The sequence below is a fragment of the Pelophylax lessonae genome, assembly GCF_965119305.1.
Source record: "Pelophylax lessonae genome assembly, chromosome: 1".
NCBI lineage: Eukaryota > Metazoa > Chordata > Amphibia > Anura > Ranidae > Pelophylax > Pelophylax lessonae.
The window spans coordinates 550,941,381-550,956,664 of record NC_138768.1 but is presented as its reverse complement, the minus strand read 5'-3'; the positions used below and the strand labels follow the sequence as shown (position 1 = coordinate 550,956,664).

General features: G+C 39.9%; 1 protein-coding gene across 1 annotated transcript in view; it reads left to right on the top strand.

Moving 5' to 3' along the window:
• SMU1 (SMU1 DNA replication regulator and spliceosomal factor) overlaps positions 1-11,876 on the top strand; it is a 30,731-nt gene extending 18,855 nt beyond the window's left edge. Inside the window, exons 9-12 of the mRNA XM_082255924.1 lie at positions 128-254; positions 5,380-5,547; positions 7,084-7,236; positions 11,484-11,876. Of these exons, the coding sequence (XP_082112050.1) occupies positions 128-254; positions 5,380-5,547; positions 7,084-7,236; positions 11,484-11,582 (547 nt within the window). The 3' untranslated portion in view covers positions 11,583-11,876. The remainder of the gene's footprint in view (positions 1-127; positions 255-5,379; positions 5,548-7,083; positions 7,237-11,483) is intronic.
• Positions 11,877-15,284: the final 3,408 nt, after the last annotated feature.

Here is a 15,284-nt window from a genome sequence, read left to right as displayed (position 1 = left end):
GTAACACTTTAGGATTAGCTTGTATGTAAACTCTGAATTTATATGATTTTGCTGTTTTTATTTACAATGTGACTCATCTGTATGGTAATAAGTTACAATGCTCTTTCTAAATCCTTCATATATGTAGAATCCATGGCTTGAAATCTGGCAAAACACTTAAGGAGTTTAGAGGACATTCCTCGTTTGTGAATGAGGCCACATTTACACAGGATGGTCACTATATCATCAGTGCATCATCTGATGGCACAGTAAAGGTATGTACAATGTGATGCTATAAATCCTAAAATGAGATTGTTTTCTTAATTAAAATAAAAAGGGGGTGGGGTTATTGTAGCAGAATTGGCCAATTAAGCCCCTTTCACATTTGTACGACCTGAAAGTCGCGTGATTTAGCCACAACTTACATAGTTACATAGTTGGTGAGGTTGAATAAAGACAATAGTCCATCCAGTTCAACCTGTGTAGGTGTGTGTGGCCGTAATCATCTTTCATACCCCTGAATGTTCTGATCCTTGAGATGTACGTCTAAGAGTTTTTTGAAAGCCACCATACTTCCCGCAGAAACCACCTCTTGTGGTAGAGAATTCCACAATCTTGTAGCCCTCACAGTAAAGAACCCCCCACGTTGCCTGAGGTTAAAACGCTTCTCCTCTAATCGCATTGTATGCCCTCGAGTCTTCATGCAATCTCTTCGACTGAATAGTTTTTTTTTCTATGCTGGGATCACCATTGAGATATTTATAAATTGCTGTCATGTCCCCTCTCCAGGGAGAATAAATCAAGCGTTTGCAGACGCTCTTCATAATTAAGGTCCTCCAATCCCCTAATTAGTTTAGTTGCCCTTCTCTGGACTCTCTCCAGCTCCAACACATCCCTCCTGAGGACTGGCGACCAGAACTGGACAGAATACTCCAGATGCGGTCAGACCAGAGTTTTATAAAGTGGCAATGCCTGTGTAATCCTGAGGTCTCTGGACCTCGTGTCGCATCAAAGTCAGACCAAAGTATTGCAGGGACTACTTTTTGAAGTTGCACAGATATGAACAGTACTCATTGGAAATCATGGGGTATGATTTGTCATGCGAGTTTGCAGTGCCAATTTGCACAAGTATGAAAGGGGTCTAAAGCATAACTTATGAAATTAAGAGGTGCCACGGTCATTGTGGTTACATAATGCATTAGGAACTTGAAGCTATACTAGTACTCACTGCAAGCCACCAGATATTATTGAATGGAGAAGGAGTTCTTCCTGATTCAATTCAAAATGAAATGTTCTATGAGGTTCTGTAATGATCTGCTTGCAGAGAATACTGTGTAGTCCAGGACAGTACAGACCATGGTATTCTAAAACGGTTCCTAGCATGAAAAGGAATAAAATGTGTTTATACAGTTATTGTGAAGTCTAACTTCAGTCACCTCCAAAAAATTTCAGAGAATCTTTATCAGTAGAGGCTTTTATTTCGCACTCCATCACCTTCATACAGGCTGTGCCCTGCTCCATCCCTGAATGAGACCTAGAGTATAAAACGTCTATAAAACGTCTAATCTGCAATGACTAAGGTTGGCTGCACACTAGAACATGTATTTAACCACTTAAGGACCAAGCCTATTTCTGACATTTGTTGTTTACAAGTTAAAATCAGTATTTATTGCTATAAAATTACTTGTAACCCCCAAATATATATAAAAATATATATATTTTTTTTTCTTTTTACATAGACTTTGGAGAATAAAATGGCAGTCGTTGCAACAATATTTTATGTCACACGGTATTTGCGTAGCGACCTTTTAACCACTTAAGCCCCGGAAGATTTTACCCCCTTCCTGACCAGGGGGTATTTTGCGATTCGGCACTGCGTGACTGTTAACGGACAATTGCGCGGTCGTGCGACGCTGTACCCAAACTAATTTGACGTCATTTTTTTCCCACAAACAGAGCTTTCTTTTGGTGGTATTTGATCACATGTGCGATTTTTTTTTTTTTTTTTTTTTTTTTTTTTTTTTGGATCATGCACTATAAACAAAAAAAGCGACAATTTTGCAAAAATAGCAATATTTTTCACATTTTTTTATATGAAATTGCCCCCAAAAAATGTAAAAATCAAAATTTTTTTAAATTTTTGGCCAATTTGTTTTCTGCTACCTATGTTTGGTAAAAAAAAATCACGATAAGCGTATTTTGATTGGTTTGCGCAAAAGTTATTGCAATTACTAACTACGGGAAAGATTTTTGTCATTTTTGTTTTTTTTTTTTTTTTTTACGCGTAATGGCGGCGATCTGCGATTTAAAAAAAAAAAAAAAAAAAATTATTGGAGAGGGAGGGGTTAAGTGTGTCCCTAGGGGCGTGCTTCTAACTGTCATTGGATGTGGCTAGTGGTGTAATAGCACAGATCAACGGTCCTACATAGCAGGACCGAGTGATCTGTGTTTTTACACAGGGAAGAATGACAGGCGGCTTTGTTTACACTAGCCGCCTGTCTTTCTCCCTCTCTGCCCGACGATCGCGAGTGACCGGCGGACATCGGGTCCGCCGGTCACACGCGCCGGCTTCCTCTGGTACGAGCGAGGGCGGGAGCGCGCCTCCGGCGGCGCGCACTCGCCCCCTATTCGCTCCCAGGCTAGTGACGTACCGGTACGTCACTTTGCCTGGGAGGGGCTGACCTCCGCCGTATATAGTCAAGCGGCGGTCGGCAAGTGGTTAAACAAAATTTTTTGGGAAAATCTACACTTTACGGTTTCATTTTTTTCAATTAAGTTAGCCCAATTTTTTGGTATATTGTGAAAGATGTCACACCAAGTAAATAGATACCTAACATTATATGCGTTTCACCGGCGCAAAATATAAATCAAACTAATATTATCTGGTTTGCTGCAGCTAGAGTAGCTCCATATACTAATGAAAATCTGTGTGTAGCTGCGCTAACCTCTTAATAAAACCAATCTCAATTATCCATTACCTTTTGCTTCACCACGAGTAATTGTGCAACAAATACCAAAACCAAACAATATAGCAAAAATCTAAGTAAAAACATTAATGTGAACTGTGTATTACAAAAAAACATTCAGATGTCAAATCAAAGTGTCCATGGTTTTGTTTTCCGTGCCAATTCGTGAATCTTGCTGATATGGTGCTGTCACCCAACTTTTAAAAGTGTCTAAATCCACCACCTTCCAAAATGCACACTCACCAAAAGGTAGTGTAATATATAACTGAATAGTGTACGTCACTGTTGGTTCCTACTATGGGTCTTTCTTATGATCCTGGAAGTTTGTGACAATGCAGAGCTTTCAAGAAGCTTCCTGGTGATGCATGTCTAATTTTGAAACGCGTTGAGGCTAGTGGATGGCGTTTTTCTTTGGTGTGAGCGCACACGGGGACGGGGATGCTTTTAACATTTTTTTTTTTTTCACTTTTCCTTTTAAAAAATAAAAAAAATCGGATCACTTTTATTGCTGCCACAAGGAATGCAAACATCCCTTGTGACAGTAATAGGCAGTGACAGGTACACTCTATGGTGGGATCGGAGGTCTAAAAGACCCCAAATCCCTCCTTTGCACTTAAAAGTATTCACAACACCAAAATCTGCATTTTTGAATACTGTCATCTTTTTTTAAATCGGCGCCATTGACTGCCGAGTAAACTGGAAGTGATGTCACTTCTGGGTAACTTCATCGGAGCCACGATCGAAGCCAAATCCAGCTTCGTTCAGGACTCTGAGCAGCCGGCGGGCGTGCCACCGGGAGACCCGGGTGGAGTGGCAGAAGACGGCAGAGGGGGATGCCCTCTCCTGCTCCTTATAACTGCCGAGCCGCTACTGAGCCGCATCAGTTGTTATCACAAGAAAGCCGACCATCGGCTCTAAAAAAAAAAAAAACAGTACTCTCTTTCCCATTTTTTATTAATTTACAACCTACTGAACCTGTGTTTTGACTTGGACTACCTACCCAGGTCCTATGTATTACTTTGTACAGAACCATGGTAAAAACTGTTTTAAAATACATTAGACAAATAGTGTAACTTCATAGTGCTTTAGTGCTAATTCACACTAGACATGCTTAAAAATTGATGAAAAAAAAATGCAGGTTTGACACACGGGGGGATTTACTAAAACTGATGCACACAGAATCTGGTGCAGCTATGTATAGTAAAAACTCGGCTTCTAACGTCCGCTCATTCAATTAAGCTTTGACAATAAAACCTGGAAGCTGATTGGTTACCATGCACAGCTGCGCCTGATTCTGTGTGCTCCAGTTTTAGTAAATCTCCCCCATAGAGACATGATTTTATATTTACGTGCATTCCAGTTTTCATACTCATTGACATCAGTTTTCATATTCCCTTTTTTTTTTTTTTTTTTTTTTTTTTTTTTTTATGTGCCTATTAGACTGTTTTCCTCCCCAATGATTATGGGGATCTATGGGCAGGGGGCTTATCACAATATGGAAGCTCCTTTTAACCACTTTACTACCGGATCCTAGCCAAAAGACAGCTACTGGCTCTTCTGTGGCTCTTCAGACACAGCTTATCACGGAAAAGGGCCAATTGTAGAGGCCTTTACCATGTGATCAGCTGTGTCCAATCACAGCTGATCACCTGTAAACAGACTTACCAGTTATCGGCAGTCTTCTTCTCACATGCTGTGTCTTTGTGAGGAAAGGATTGCAGATAAGCGGCAAACCTGCCAGTAGATTGTTTACCCTGATAATCAGGGCACTGATCATCAGTGCTGCCTCACCAGTGCCCATCAGTGAAGAAGAAAAATTACTTATTTTCAAAGCTTTTTAACAAACTAAAACTTTTTTTTTTTTTTTTTTTTTTTCAACATTTAAGGTCTTTTTATGTTTAGCAAAAAATAAAACCCCCAGTGGTGATTAAATACCACCAAAAGAAAGCTCTATCTGTCTCTAAAAAATGCAACAAATTCCACATGGGTGCAGTGTTGCATGACCGTGCAATTGTCATTTAAAATGTGACAGCGCTGAAAGCTGGCCTGGGCAGGAGGGGGGTGAAATTGCCCGATATTGAATTGGTTAACGTAAGAGGGCTTCCAGGATATCCTCCCTCCCTACACTATGTGAATTAGTAAGGGATCGTAACTAAGGACCATAAAAAAAATCTGGAATGTAAAACACAGTGACACCATAGTCACACTGCATAATTTAGCACAGTATTGCACAAACACAGGTCCCTGCACATGGTGTAAACAAACCCTCCTTTTTTTTTTTTTCTTTTCTTTTGTTATAAGTGTGTGATGTTTATTTGGTAACACGTCATACCGGTATTTTAATTTATTTTAGGAAAGGGTTCTGCAACTGTGAAATGCTATTCATAATCAGACCTAATTATTACATATGTTGGCTTTTTTCTTTCTAACAAAGATGTGGAACATGAAGACAACAGAGTGTGTCAATACCTTTAAGTCCCTTGGAAGCACTGCGGGGACAGACATCACAGTCAACAGTGTCATTCTCTTGCCGAAAAATCCAGAGCACTTTGTTGTGTGTAATCGCTCAAACACAGTTGTGATTATGAATATGCAAGGACAAGTAAGTGGCATGTGCAAATGTCATCACACGTTACTGTAGTATGTAAGATCACAAGCCTGATCAATGTATTTGGTGACAAAATGTAACCTTTATGAAAGGATGGCGATGAGGATTTACCAATGGCAAGCAATTTATATTTAGGAATTCATCATTTTATATCTGTTGAAACAATGAAAGATAATTGGTTATTGGTTTCTAAAGTGTACACTCTATTGCAGTGGTCGCCAACCTTTTGGACCTCACTTACCACTGAACTTCACAATTTTGATTCTGGCGGACCACTAACCTGAATTTTACATGCGTTACACACACAATGCTCCAGCTATTTGATAACCCCCTGCACTGTGCATCACACTGCTGCTTTACACGGATCTCTAACGGATCATTGGATCTCACCACCTTATCCAGCTATGTACTTGAGTTCCGTGTTCCCTACCACAGTCTCTGATCTGCGCTGCCATTGGAAAACCCCTCCTTCACCTCCTGCTCTTTGCACTACTCCCAGCGCCTCCCTCTGAGTTCACAGGAGCCGAAATTACAGAGAAGGCATCGGGTATCGATGCTCGCTGACAGTATTAACTGTCAGCGCGCATTGAGAACACTAGAAACAACTTTGGACATCCTACAAAGTTGATTTGCGGTAGAACCCATGGGGACCACCAAAATTTTCTCAAGGACCACATATTGGCGACCACTGCTGTATTGCACTTAGATTTTACAAGTAATGTTTAAGGTATGCATGAGCACTATTGGATTGAATTGTGGGTTTGTCTCACACAAAACCATAAAAAATTATTGCTATGCCGGATGGTTTCTGGAATTGTTAAATGTAATTGCAAGCCCATCATGGAACTGTAACACAATCATCTGACTTCAAAATGCCCAATACTTTGGTACAACTGATAATTCTAGTAGGGATTTTTTTTTTTTGCCACTCAGAACTATAAGTAATCATTAGCGTCATCCAGTCAACTGCCATAGAAAGCTAAAATATTGTGAGTGGAGCTTGCCTTCAAATACGCCTGTGAGTGAGAAAATCAAGAAATCATTTGCATGAGGCGAACTGCTGCCCTCAGTCAAATATTTTGGCATATCTGTTACTTTACCTGCAGCTGTCAGTAGCCTGGACCTTTTGATCATTAGTAGCATATATTTTTAAACCAGAATGATATTTACATAATGAAGAGATGTGAAAAGTACTGCTTATAGAGAGGCTAGGGTTGTGTGTTAATTACTCCCATGTTTGTTGCAATATTTCATTGCAAAGTTCCAATGCACTTCTGACAGATGGTCCCTTGTGTGCTAGGTTCCTATACTCATACTACCAATATAAGCCCACAGGAGATTTCTGATAGATAAGGGTAATTAAAGTTCAAAACATCCCTATGACCAGTACTCTGCAGATGCAGACCCATGGGTGGAGGGCACAGAAATTACACACTCACTTGATATACAGTATTTAATTTGTTCTGATAAATATTTGCTTTGTGTATCTATCCTCTTTGCTAAGAATCTATTTTGCCCATGTTCCATCAGATTGTTAGAAGCTTCAGCTCTGGTAAAAGAGAAGGTGGTGACTTTGTGTGCTGTACACTATCGCCCCGAGGAGAGTGGATCTACTGTGTTGGAGAGGATTTTGTGCTTTATTGTTTCAGCACAGTAACTGGCAAGCTGGAAAGAACATTGACTGTGAGTATAAACTTGGTTGGTTGATATGCTATGATTATCTGTAAGCAATAGGTCATTATTTCAGTGGCCTGTTACTGTAGTTGGCAACAAAAACCAGACAGCTGTGCTAAGCCGTTCCCACACTTTGCAAAACTACGTTTTTATTGGAGTTCCAGTCACCTGTGGAAAAAATGAGTCCGCAGCTACAAAAACTGTAGCTGCTGACTTAAAAAACACACGCTCACCTGTCACATGATAAAGCGATGTGCTCACCCCAGTCAGTCTCACCCGCTGTCTTCGGTCCCCGGCACCGGCATCTTCACTATGGGCACCCGGCTGTGACAGCTTGCGGCGCTCGCAATGGAAGTGGGAAGCGGGTACCTGCTATAACCCCCCCCCCCCCCCCAGATCCTCGGAAGTGGCAGTTGTTCAAGAGGAGCGGGGTCCTTAAAGTGAAGCTTCCTCTTTTGATTGGAGCTCCGCTTTAAGGTCAATTTAGCTGTTTGACCCGTACAACTTTTGTAAGAATGTAATAGTTTTGCAGTCACCCTTTATTTTATGCATATGCTATGACATGTCATATTCATAGAAACATAGAAACATAGAAACATAGAATGTGTCGGCAGATAAGAACCATTTGGCCCATCTAGTCTGCCCAATATATCTGAATCCTATGAATAGTCCCTGGCCCTATCTTATATGAAGGATAGCCTTATGCCTATCCCATGCATGCTTAAACTCCTTCACTGTATTTGCAGCTACCACTTCTGCAGGAAGGTTATTCCATGCATCCACTACTCTCTCAGTAAAGTAATACTTCCTCATATTACTTTTAAACCTTTGCCCCTCTAATTTAAAACTGTGTCCTCTTGTGGTAGTTTTTCTTCTTTTAAATATGCTCTCCTCCTTTACCGAGCTGATTCCCTTTATGTATTTAAATGTTTCTATCATATCCCCTCTGTCTCTTCTTTCTTCCAAGCTATACATGTTAAGGTCCTTTATCCTTTCCTGGTAAGTTTTTTCCTGCAATCCATGTACTAGTTTAGTAGCTCTTCTCTGAACTCTCTCTAGAGTATCTATATCCTTCTGGAGATATGGCCTCCAGTACTGCGCACAATACTCCAAGTGAGGTCTCACCAGTGTTCTGTACAGCGGCATAAGCACTTCTCTCTTTCTACTGCTTATACCTCTCCCTATACATCCAAGCATTCTGCTGGCATTTCGTGCTGCTCTATTACATTGTCTTCCCACCTTTAAGTCTTCTGAAATAATTACTCCTAAATCCCTTTCCTCAGATACTGAGGTCAGGACTGTGTCAAATATTCTATATTCTGCCCTTGGGTTTTTACGCCCCAGGTGCATTATCTTGCACTTATCCACATTAAATTTCAGTTGCCAGAGTTCTGACCATTCTTCTAGTTTTCCTAAATCCTTTTCCATTTGGCGTTTCCCTCCAGGAACATCAACCCTGTTACATATCTTTGTGTCATCAGCAAAAAGACAAACCTTACCATCGAGGCCTTTTGCAATATCACTTATGAAGATATTAAACAAAATTGGTCCCAGTACAGATCCCTGAGGTACCCCACTGGTAACATGACCTTGTTCTGAATGTTCTCCATTGACTACAACCCTCTGTTGTCTGTCACTCAGCCACTGCCTAATCCACTCAACAATATGGGAGTCCATGCTCAATGACTGCAGTTTATTGATAAGTCTTCTATGTGGGACAGTGTCAAAAGCCTTACTAAAATCTAGATATGCAATGTCTACTGCACCTCCACCGTCTATTATTTTAGTCACCCAGTCAAAAAAATCTATAAGATTTGTTTGACATGATCTCCCTGAAGTAAACCCATGTTGTTTTTCATCTTGCAATCCATGGGATTTAAGATGTTCCACAATCCTATCCTTTAATAGGGTTTCCATTAATTTGCCTACTATTGATGTCAGACTCACTGGTCTATAGTTGCTCGATTCCTCCCTACTACCTTTCTTGTGAATGGGCACGACATTTGCCAATTTCCAATCTTCCGGGACGACTCCTGTTACTAATGATTGGTTAAATAGATCTGTTAATGGTTTTGCCAGCTCACCACTAAGCTCTTTTAATAATCTTGGGTGTATCCCATCAGGACCCTGTGACTTATTTGTCTTCACTTTAGACAGCAATCTTAGAACGTCTTCCTCTGTAAAGACACATGCATCAAATGATTCATTAGTCATCCTTTCAAGTGGAGGTCCTTCTCCTTCTTTTTCTTCTGTAAAAACTGAACAGAAGTATTACTTTTTCTGTCATAACCCTCTGGTGCCTCATACTTACACTTGCCTACAATGTAGTACTTGGTGTTTTTAGCAACCTATTGCCAAGTCTGAGCCAGACATTTCTGTTGTAATTCTTTTGTTGGTGATCTAAGACAGCCTGCTTTTAATGCAGAAGAGGAATTCCCAACCATACCAACTTTTGCTCGTTATTTGTCGAAAAAGCTGAATGTAAAAATGGCGGTGCATTTATTTTAATTTTTTATTGGTGTCTCACACCCATCTAGAGAGTGTTACTCTCTGTTTTCATGATGACCAGTGTCACCAGAACAGGAATAGAGGGAAACTCCTCCAGTGGGGGAACTTGTGTCAGTGAAAACCATGCAAGGTGGAAAGTCTTTGACTGCATAGTTTTTCTTTTCTTGTCTGGACTGACAGTGAAGGAAAATACAGATGGCCAAAATCTGACAAGTTTTAAAATCTTCTGTATCAAAAAAAAAAAAAAATGGCTTTAACAACTTCAATACCAGGCACTTTTACCCCCTTTTTGCCCAGGACAGCTTCCAGTGCTGTCACACTTTGAATGACAATTGCTCGGTCATGAAACATTGTACCAAAAATGCATGTTTATCATTTTGTTCACACAAATGGAGATTTCCTTTGGTGGTGTTCAATCACCACTGGGTTTTTTTATTTTTTGCTAATAAAAAAGACCAAACATTTAAAAACAAAGTGCTTTTCTTAGTTTTGGTTATAAAATTTTGCAAATAAATAATTGTTCTTCATAATAGGCCAAAATGTATTTTGCTACATTTCTTTGGTGAAAATAACCCAAATCTGTGTATATTATTTAGTCTGTAGGAAAGTTAGATCCCACAAACTAGGATATATATGGGGGGGGGGGGGGGGTGAAATCGCAATTTTTCTTTTTTCCATTTTACATACTGTTCAGCAGTGCAGTACAGCACAGTGTCATCATATAACTTGTGTGGCGGTGATCAGGGACACTGGTGAGAGTATGAGGGAAAAAAATGCATATTTTTTTGGAACACACTGACCAGAGCAATATAATGTTGTACTACTCTGGGAAAGTGATAAATAAAAAATAAAAATAATCCTTATTTTTTTACACATTTACCTAAAACGGTGAGTTACATTGCTATAAGCAAGCATTTTACTGTATTAAACTGATTTATTCAGTTTGTTTTGTTGTGATGAGCTGTGATTGGTCAAAGCTAATCACATGGCACAGATGTGCTGTGATTTGCCCAGTCTGTACCATGCAATCAATGTAATCAAATTAACCAATCACAGGTAGTAACACACAAGGGATGGCATGAAAGAAGCCATCCCTTGTGTACAACTGTTTTGTGACCTGCTGTGATTGGTCACAGAGGTCACCTTGTACTGGCAGTGAGCCGGTACTCTTATCCCTCATTCGCTGTGTCCCGTGGACACAGCCAGTGACAGATTGGTCAAAGAGGTCACATTGTACTGGCAGTGGGCCGATACTCTACTCCGTCATCGGCTGGGTTCTGTGGACACAGCCAGTGACAGATCGCGCTTCCGAGCGAGGCTTTCTGACAGGAAGTCATATGATGTCCAGTCAGGATCTTAAAGCCACCAACCGGCTGTCATTGTTCTATAGGCTGGCTGAAAGGTGTTAAATATAATTAGGGACTACCAATTGGATTCAGACTTGATCTAGAAGTTTAAATAATATTGGTAATTTAGCAGGATCGCCTGGAGTGTCCAGTAACCCTGTGAGGTGCTCTTCGAATTCTGTTTGTAGCAGTTGGTGAAGCATTCAAGCTCACTGAGCAAGTTAATTTAAATCCAAGAACTGCTTTCTAAAAGCATATTTTATGGGCAGCTCAAAAAAACAAAAAAATACATGCAGTCTGCATGTGAGCAAGTGGCAAAATTGAACAATGAAAAGATGCTTTTTGAAAGCGCTATTTTTGTTTTTAACTACATGTAATGTTTTTCACTCTTTATTATTTCAGGTCCATGAAAAGGATGTCATAGGAATTGCACATCATCCTCATCAGAACTTGATTGGCACCTATAGTGAGGATGGACTTCTGAAACTCTGGAAACCTTAATACAGAAGAATACCTTTTTATTAATGGGAACAGACTGTTTAGGCTGCACCAGTATGGTTTTAAAAAGCCTGTAATTATATTTTGTGTTTGCTTATACAAAGAATGTGTTTGCTTGTTTGATATGTCTTTATATGGATCCGATGGCTTATTTTCAATGTGGCATAATACAAAATGTTTAGGATTCATACTTGGATGCTGATTATTTTTGAGTTGGGACATTATGTGAAATTTTGTACATTTTATTCTTACTTTCTGCTACATTTTCCAACTCAATAAACTTTTTTTTTTTTTTTTTTTTCCAAATGAAAAGTCTTACATGTCTATTTGTGAACTATGGCATCCTACAGTCTGCTTCCTAACTTGGGTCAGTGGGGCATTTTAAACACATCAGTTGTACATTAAAGGAGAAGTACAGACAAAGCATGTTTGGCTGTACTACTTCTGTGGGTCACAGGAGTGCAGACAGTTCTGCACTCCTGTGACCTGTTTTCAGCAGACAGTGGGCTGATGTCACAGAGCCAGTCCAGATTCGGGCAAGATCGCAGAAATGAAGTGGGGATCTGCACCCCATCCAGCTCAGTCTCTCGGCAAACCGCTGAGAGCCTAAGCCAGCTGCTCCCGCCCCATCCACAGCGCTAGATAGAGATGGGGCCCAGGCAAGTATTCGGGGGTGCTGGGGCGGCTGCTTCACACAGAAGGCTTTTTATCTTCATGCATAGAATGTTAGATAAAAAGGAAGTCCTGTCACACAGGCGTTTGTCTTTTTCTTCAGTCACATTTTGTTTTGTTAAAAACTGTTGAAAAACAGACATGGATGTCAATTTGTCCTCCGCTAACATCCTTTTTTTTTTTTTTTTAACATTTTGCTATCTTTTTTTTTTTTTATCAGTTTTCATCTGTTTTTCATCCTTTGCGTTTTTATTTCCCAAGTCACTTTGCTCTTCCCCAGCATGCATTTTTTTACCATGCTGCTTTGTGGTCCCAGTGAATGACTTGGTGTGCATTAGAGTTTGTCCTGTGTGTTCCTGTCTTTCCTGTGATTGTGCAGTTACGAGCGATGGCTTCTTCCTGATATTGGGATGACGTGACATGCTTTGTGATCATGATTATTTGAGGAGTGGAGTACTGGAGGAGGAAGACATTTGAGCGAAAACGTCACACCTATTGGTTACATCCCATGATGCTGAAGAGACCCTATGAGTGATTTGTTAATCTGCACTACGCAGATTTGTGACGTTATCCGTTGAAATTCTATAACTCACATGTCTGTACCCACAATCAATTTCCTTTTAGAATAATTGCAAACATGTCTTCATCGGATGAACACCAACATGAGGTGTTGTGCGTCCCCAGAGGAGCGCCTCATAGTCGCTCAGGTAAATCAGCCTTGCTATTGTCATTCTAATTTAAGAGCCCCCCCTACTCTCCTCTGGCAATAATGTAAACATGTGTTATTTACCTAGGCAAGTACATAACTCCCACCCACCTAGCCCCTCCTTAACTAGCGCCCAGCCCCCAAGACACATTAAATGTACCGTAATTTGGAGTGCATCATATGCATTCAAAATGTTAAAAAGTCCTTGGAAAATTACTCACTGGCCACTTTATTAGTTAGGCCTGTTCAATTGCTTGGCAACATAAATTGTTAATCAGCCAATCACATGGCAGCAACTCAATTAATTTAGGGGGAGGGTGCTGTATAGTCAAAAGCATAGCATAGTTGCAAAGAAGGGCCCAGTATTGAATGTTTTATAGCTCATGAAAATATACTATTCTGTTAAGTCTTGTCTTACATTTTTCTTACGACACATCTTAGGTTTCTTGCATCGGGTCAGATATTCACCTGTTTGAACCACTTTTTCCTACTGGGCATATCAACAATTTCAGCAATTGTATATGACACCTGCATGGCTATATGGGAGTCCACTTGTAATGCCTGTTCCTGATGTACATATGTGGGTGGAAATAGATGGATTTTGAAGAAGACCCAATTCCCAAACTGCATTGGAGCCCTAGACAGCAAACATTCGTATTAATTTGCCTCCTGGGTCAGGCTCCAGGTATTACAAATATAAAAAATATTTCTCATTGGTACGGATGGCAATCTGCGATGGTGATAACAAATTTGTTGCAATGAATATCGGTGCATATGACTCTCCAGTGTTCAGGGCATCCAGAATGAAGGCTTTTAAACGGCCGGCTGAATTTACCTGCTGACAAACCACTGCCTGGAACATCTGGACCTGATATGCCCATGTCCTTATGGCTAATGAAGCTTTTGCACTGTCAAGGCACCTTTTCAGGCCATATTCCAAGCACAATTCAAACGACCAAAAGAGTCTTCAACTACTGACTCAATAGAGCAAGGAGGTTCATTGAATGCACATTTGGTATATTAACCAGCAAATGGTGCATTTTCCACAGTGCCTTACAACTGAACCTGAAGAATGCCGAAGGTGTGATCCAAGTATGCGGTGTGCTCCACAATATTATTTGGGAGAAGGAAGGCATCAGTATGGAAGAGGAAGATGAGACACATTTGCTCTCTGTCCAATATTGTAGACTGCCACCAAACAACTCTGTTCTTGCCCTACGTGATAAATTTGCAGACTATTTTATGTCACCTGATGGAGAGGTTCCATGGCAGTATGCACATATACAAGCAGTGCCAACTTTGATAATCACTGCCATTATTACCCTCACATTCTTTGTTTCAAATTGTTGTTTGTTTATTAAAGAGTACAAGAATAAAATGCACTTTTCCAGGCAGTCAACTTTTTGTTATTAACGTCATAGAAAATAATTGACCACAACATATTATATATCAAAATAGATTCTGTGCAACCATATGGTGTTTTATAACCTAAATAAAATATGGAAAAAAATATAGTGCTTTAAAAAGGTATTCATACCCCTTAACATTTTGCACATTTTGTCGTGTTACAAACTTTAACGTTAATGTGTTTCATTGGGATTTTAGGTGATAGACTAACACAAAGTGGCACAATAGTGAAGGGGAAGGAAAGTTATAGATTGTTTCTACAAATAAATATCTCAAGTGTCGCATACATCGGTAATCAGCCCCCAAAATCGAGTGGAACCAATTGCCTTCAGAAGTCACAAAGCATATTCATGTGTTAGAATGAGCCAGTCAAAGTCCAGACCTAAATCTAATTGAGAATCTGCTGCAAGCCTTGATAATTGTTGTTCAGACACTCTGTTCAATCTGACATAGCTTGAGCTATTTTGCAAAGAAGAATGGGCAAAAATGTCACTCTAGTTGTGCAAAGCTGGTAGAGACATACCCAAAATGACTTGTAGCTGCAATTGCAGTGAAAGGTGGTTCTACAAAGTATTGACTCAGGGGGGCTGAATACAAATGCATGTCACACTTTTCACATATTTATTTGTAAAATAAATGTAAAAACCATTTATCATTTTTCTTCCAATTCACAATTATGTGTTGGTGTATCCCATAAAATCCCAATAAAATAATAAACGTTTGCTTGTAACGTGACAAGAGATTGAAAATTACAAGGGGTATGAAGACTATCTTTTTTAAGGCACTTAATCTAACAACATGTTTATTTCCAAAAACATCTTGTTTAACAACATAGGTTTACAAATTAGAACAAAGCACATCACTCTTGCGTGATCAGTCTATAATTTTAATGGTAGGGTTATTTTAACAGTGAGAGACAG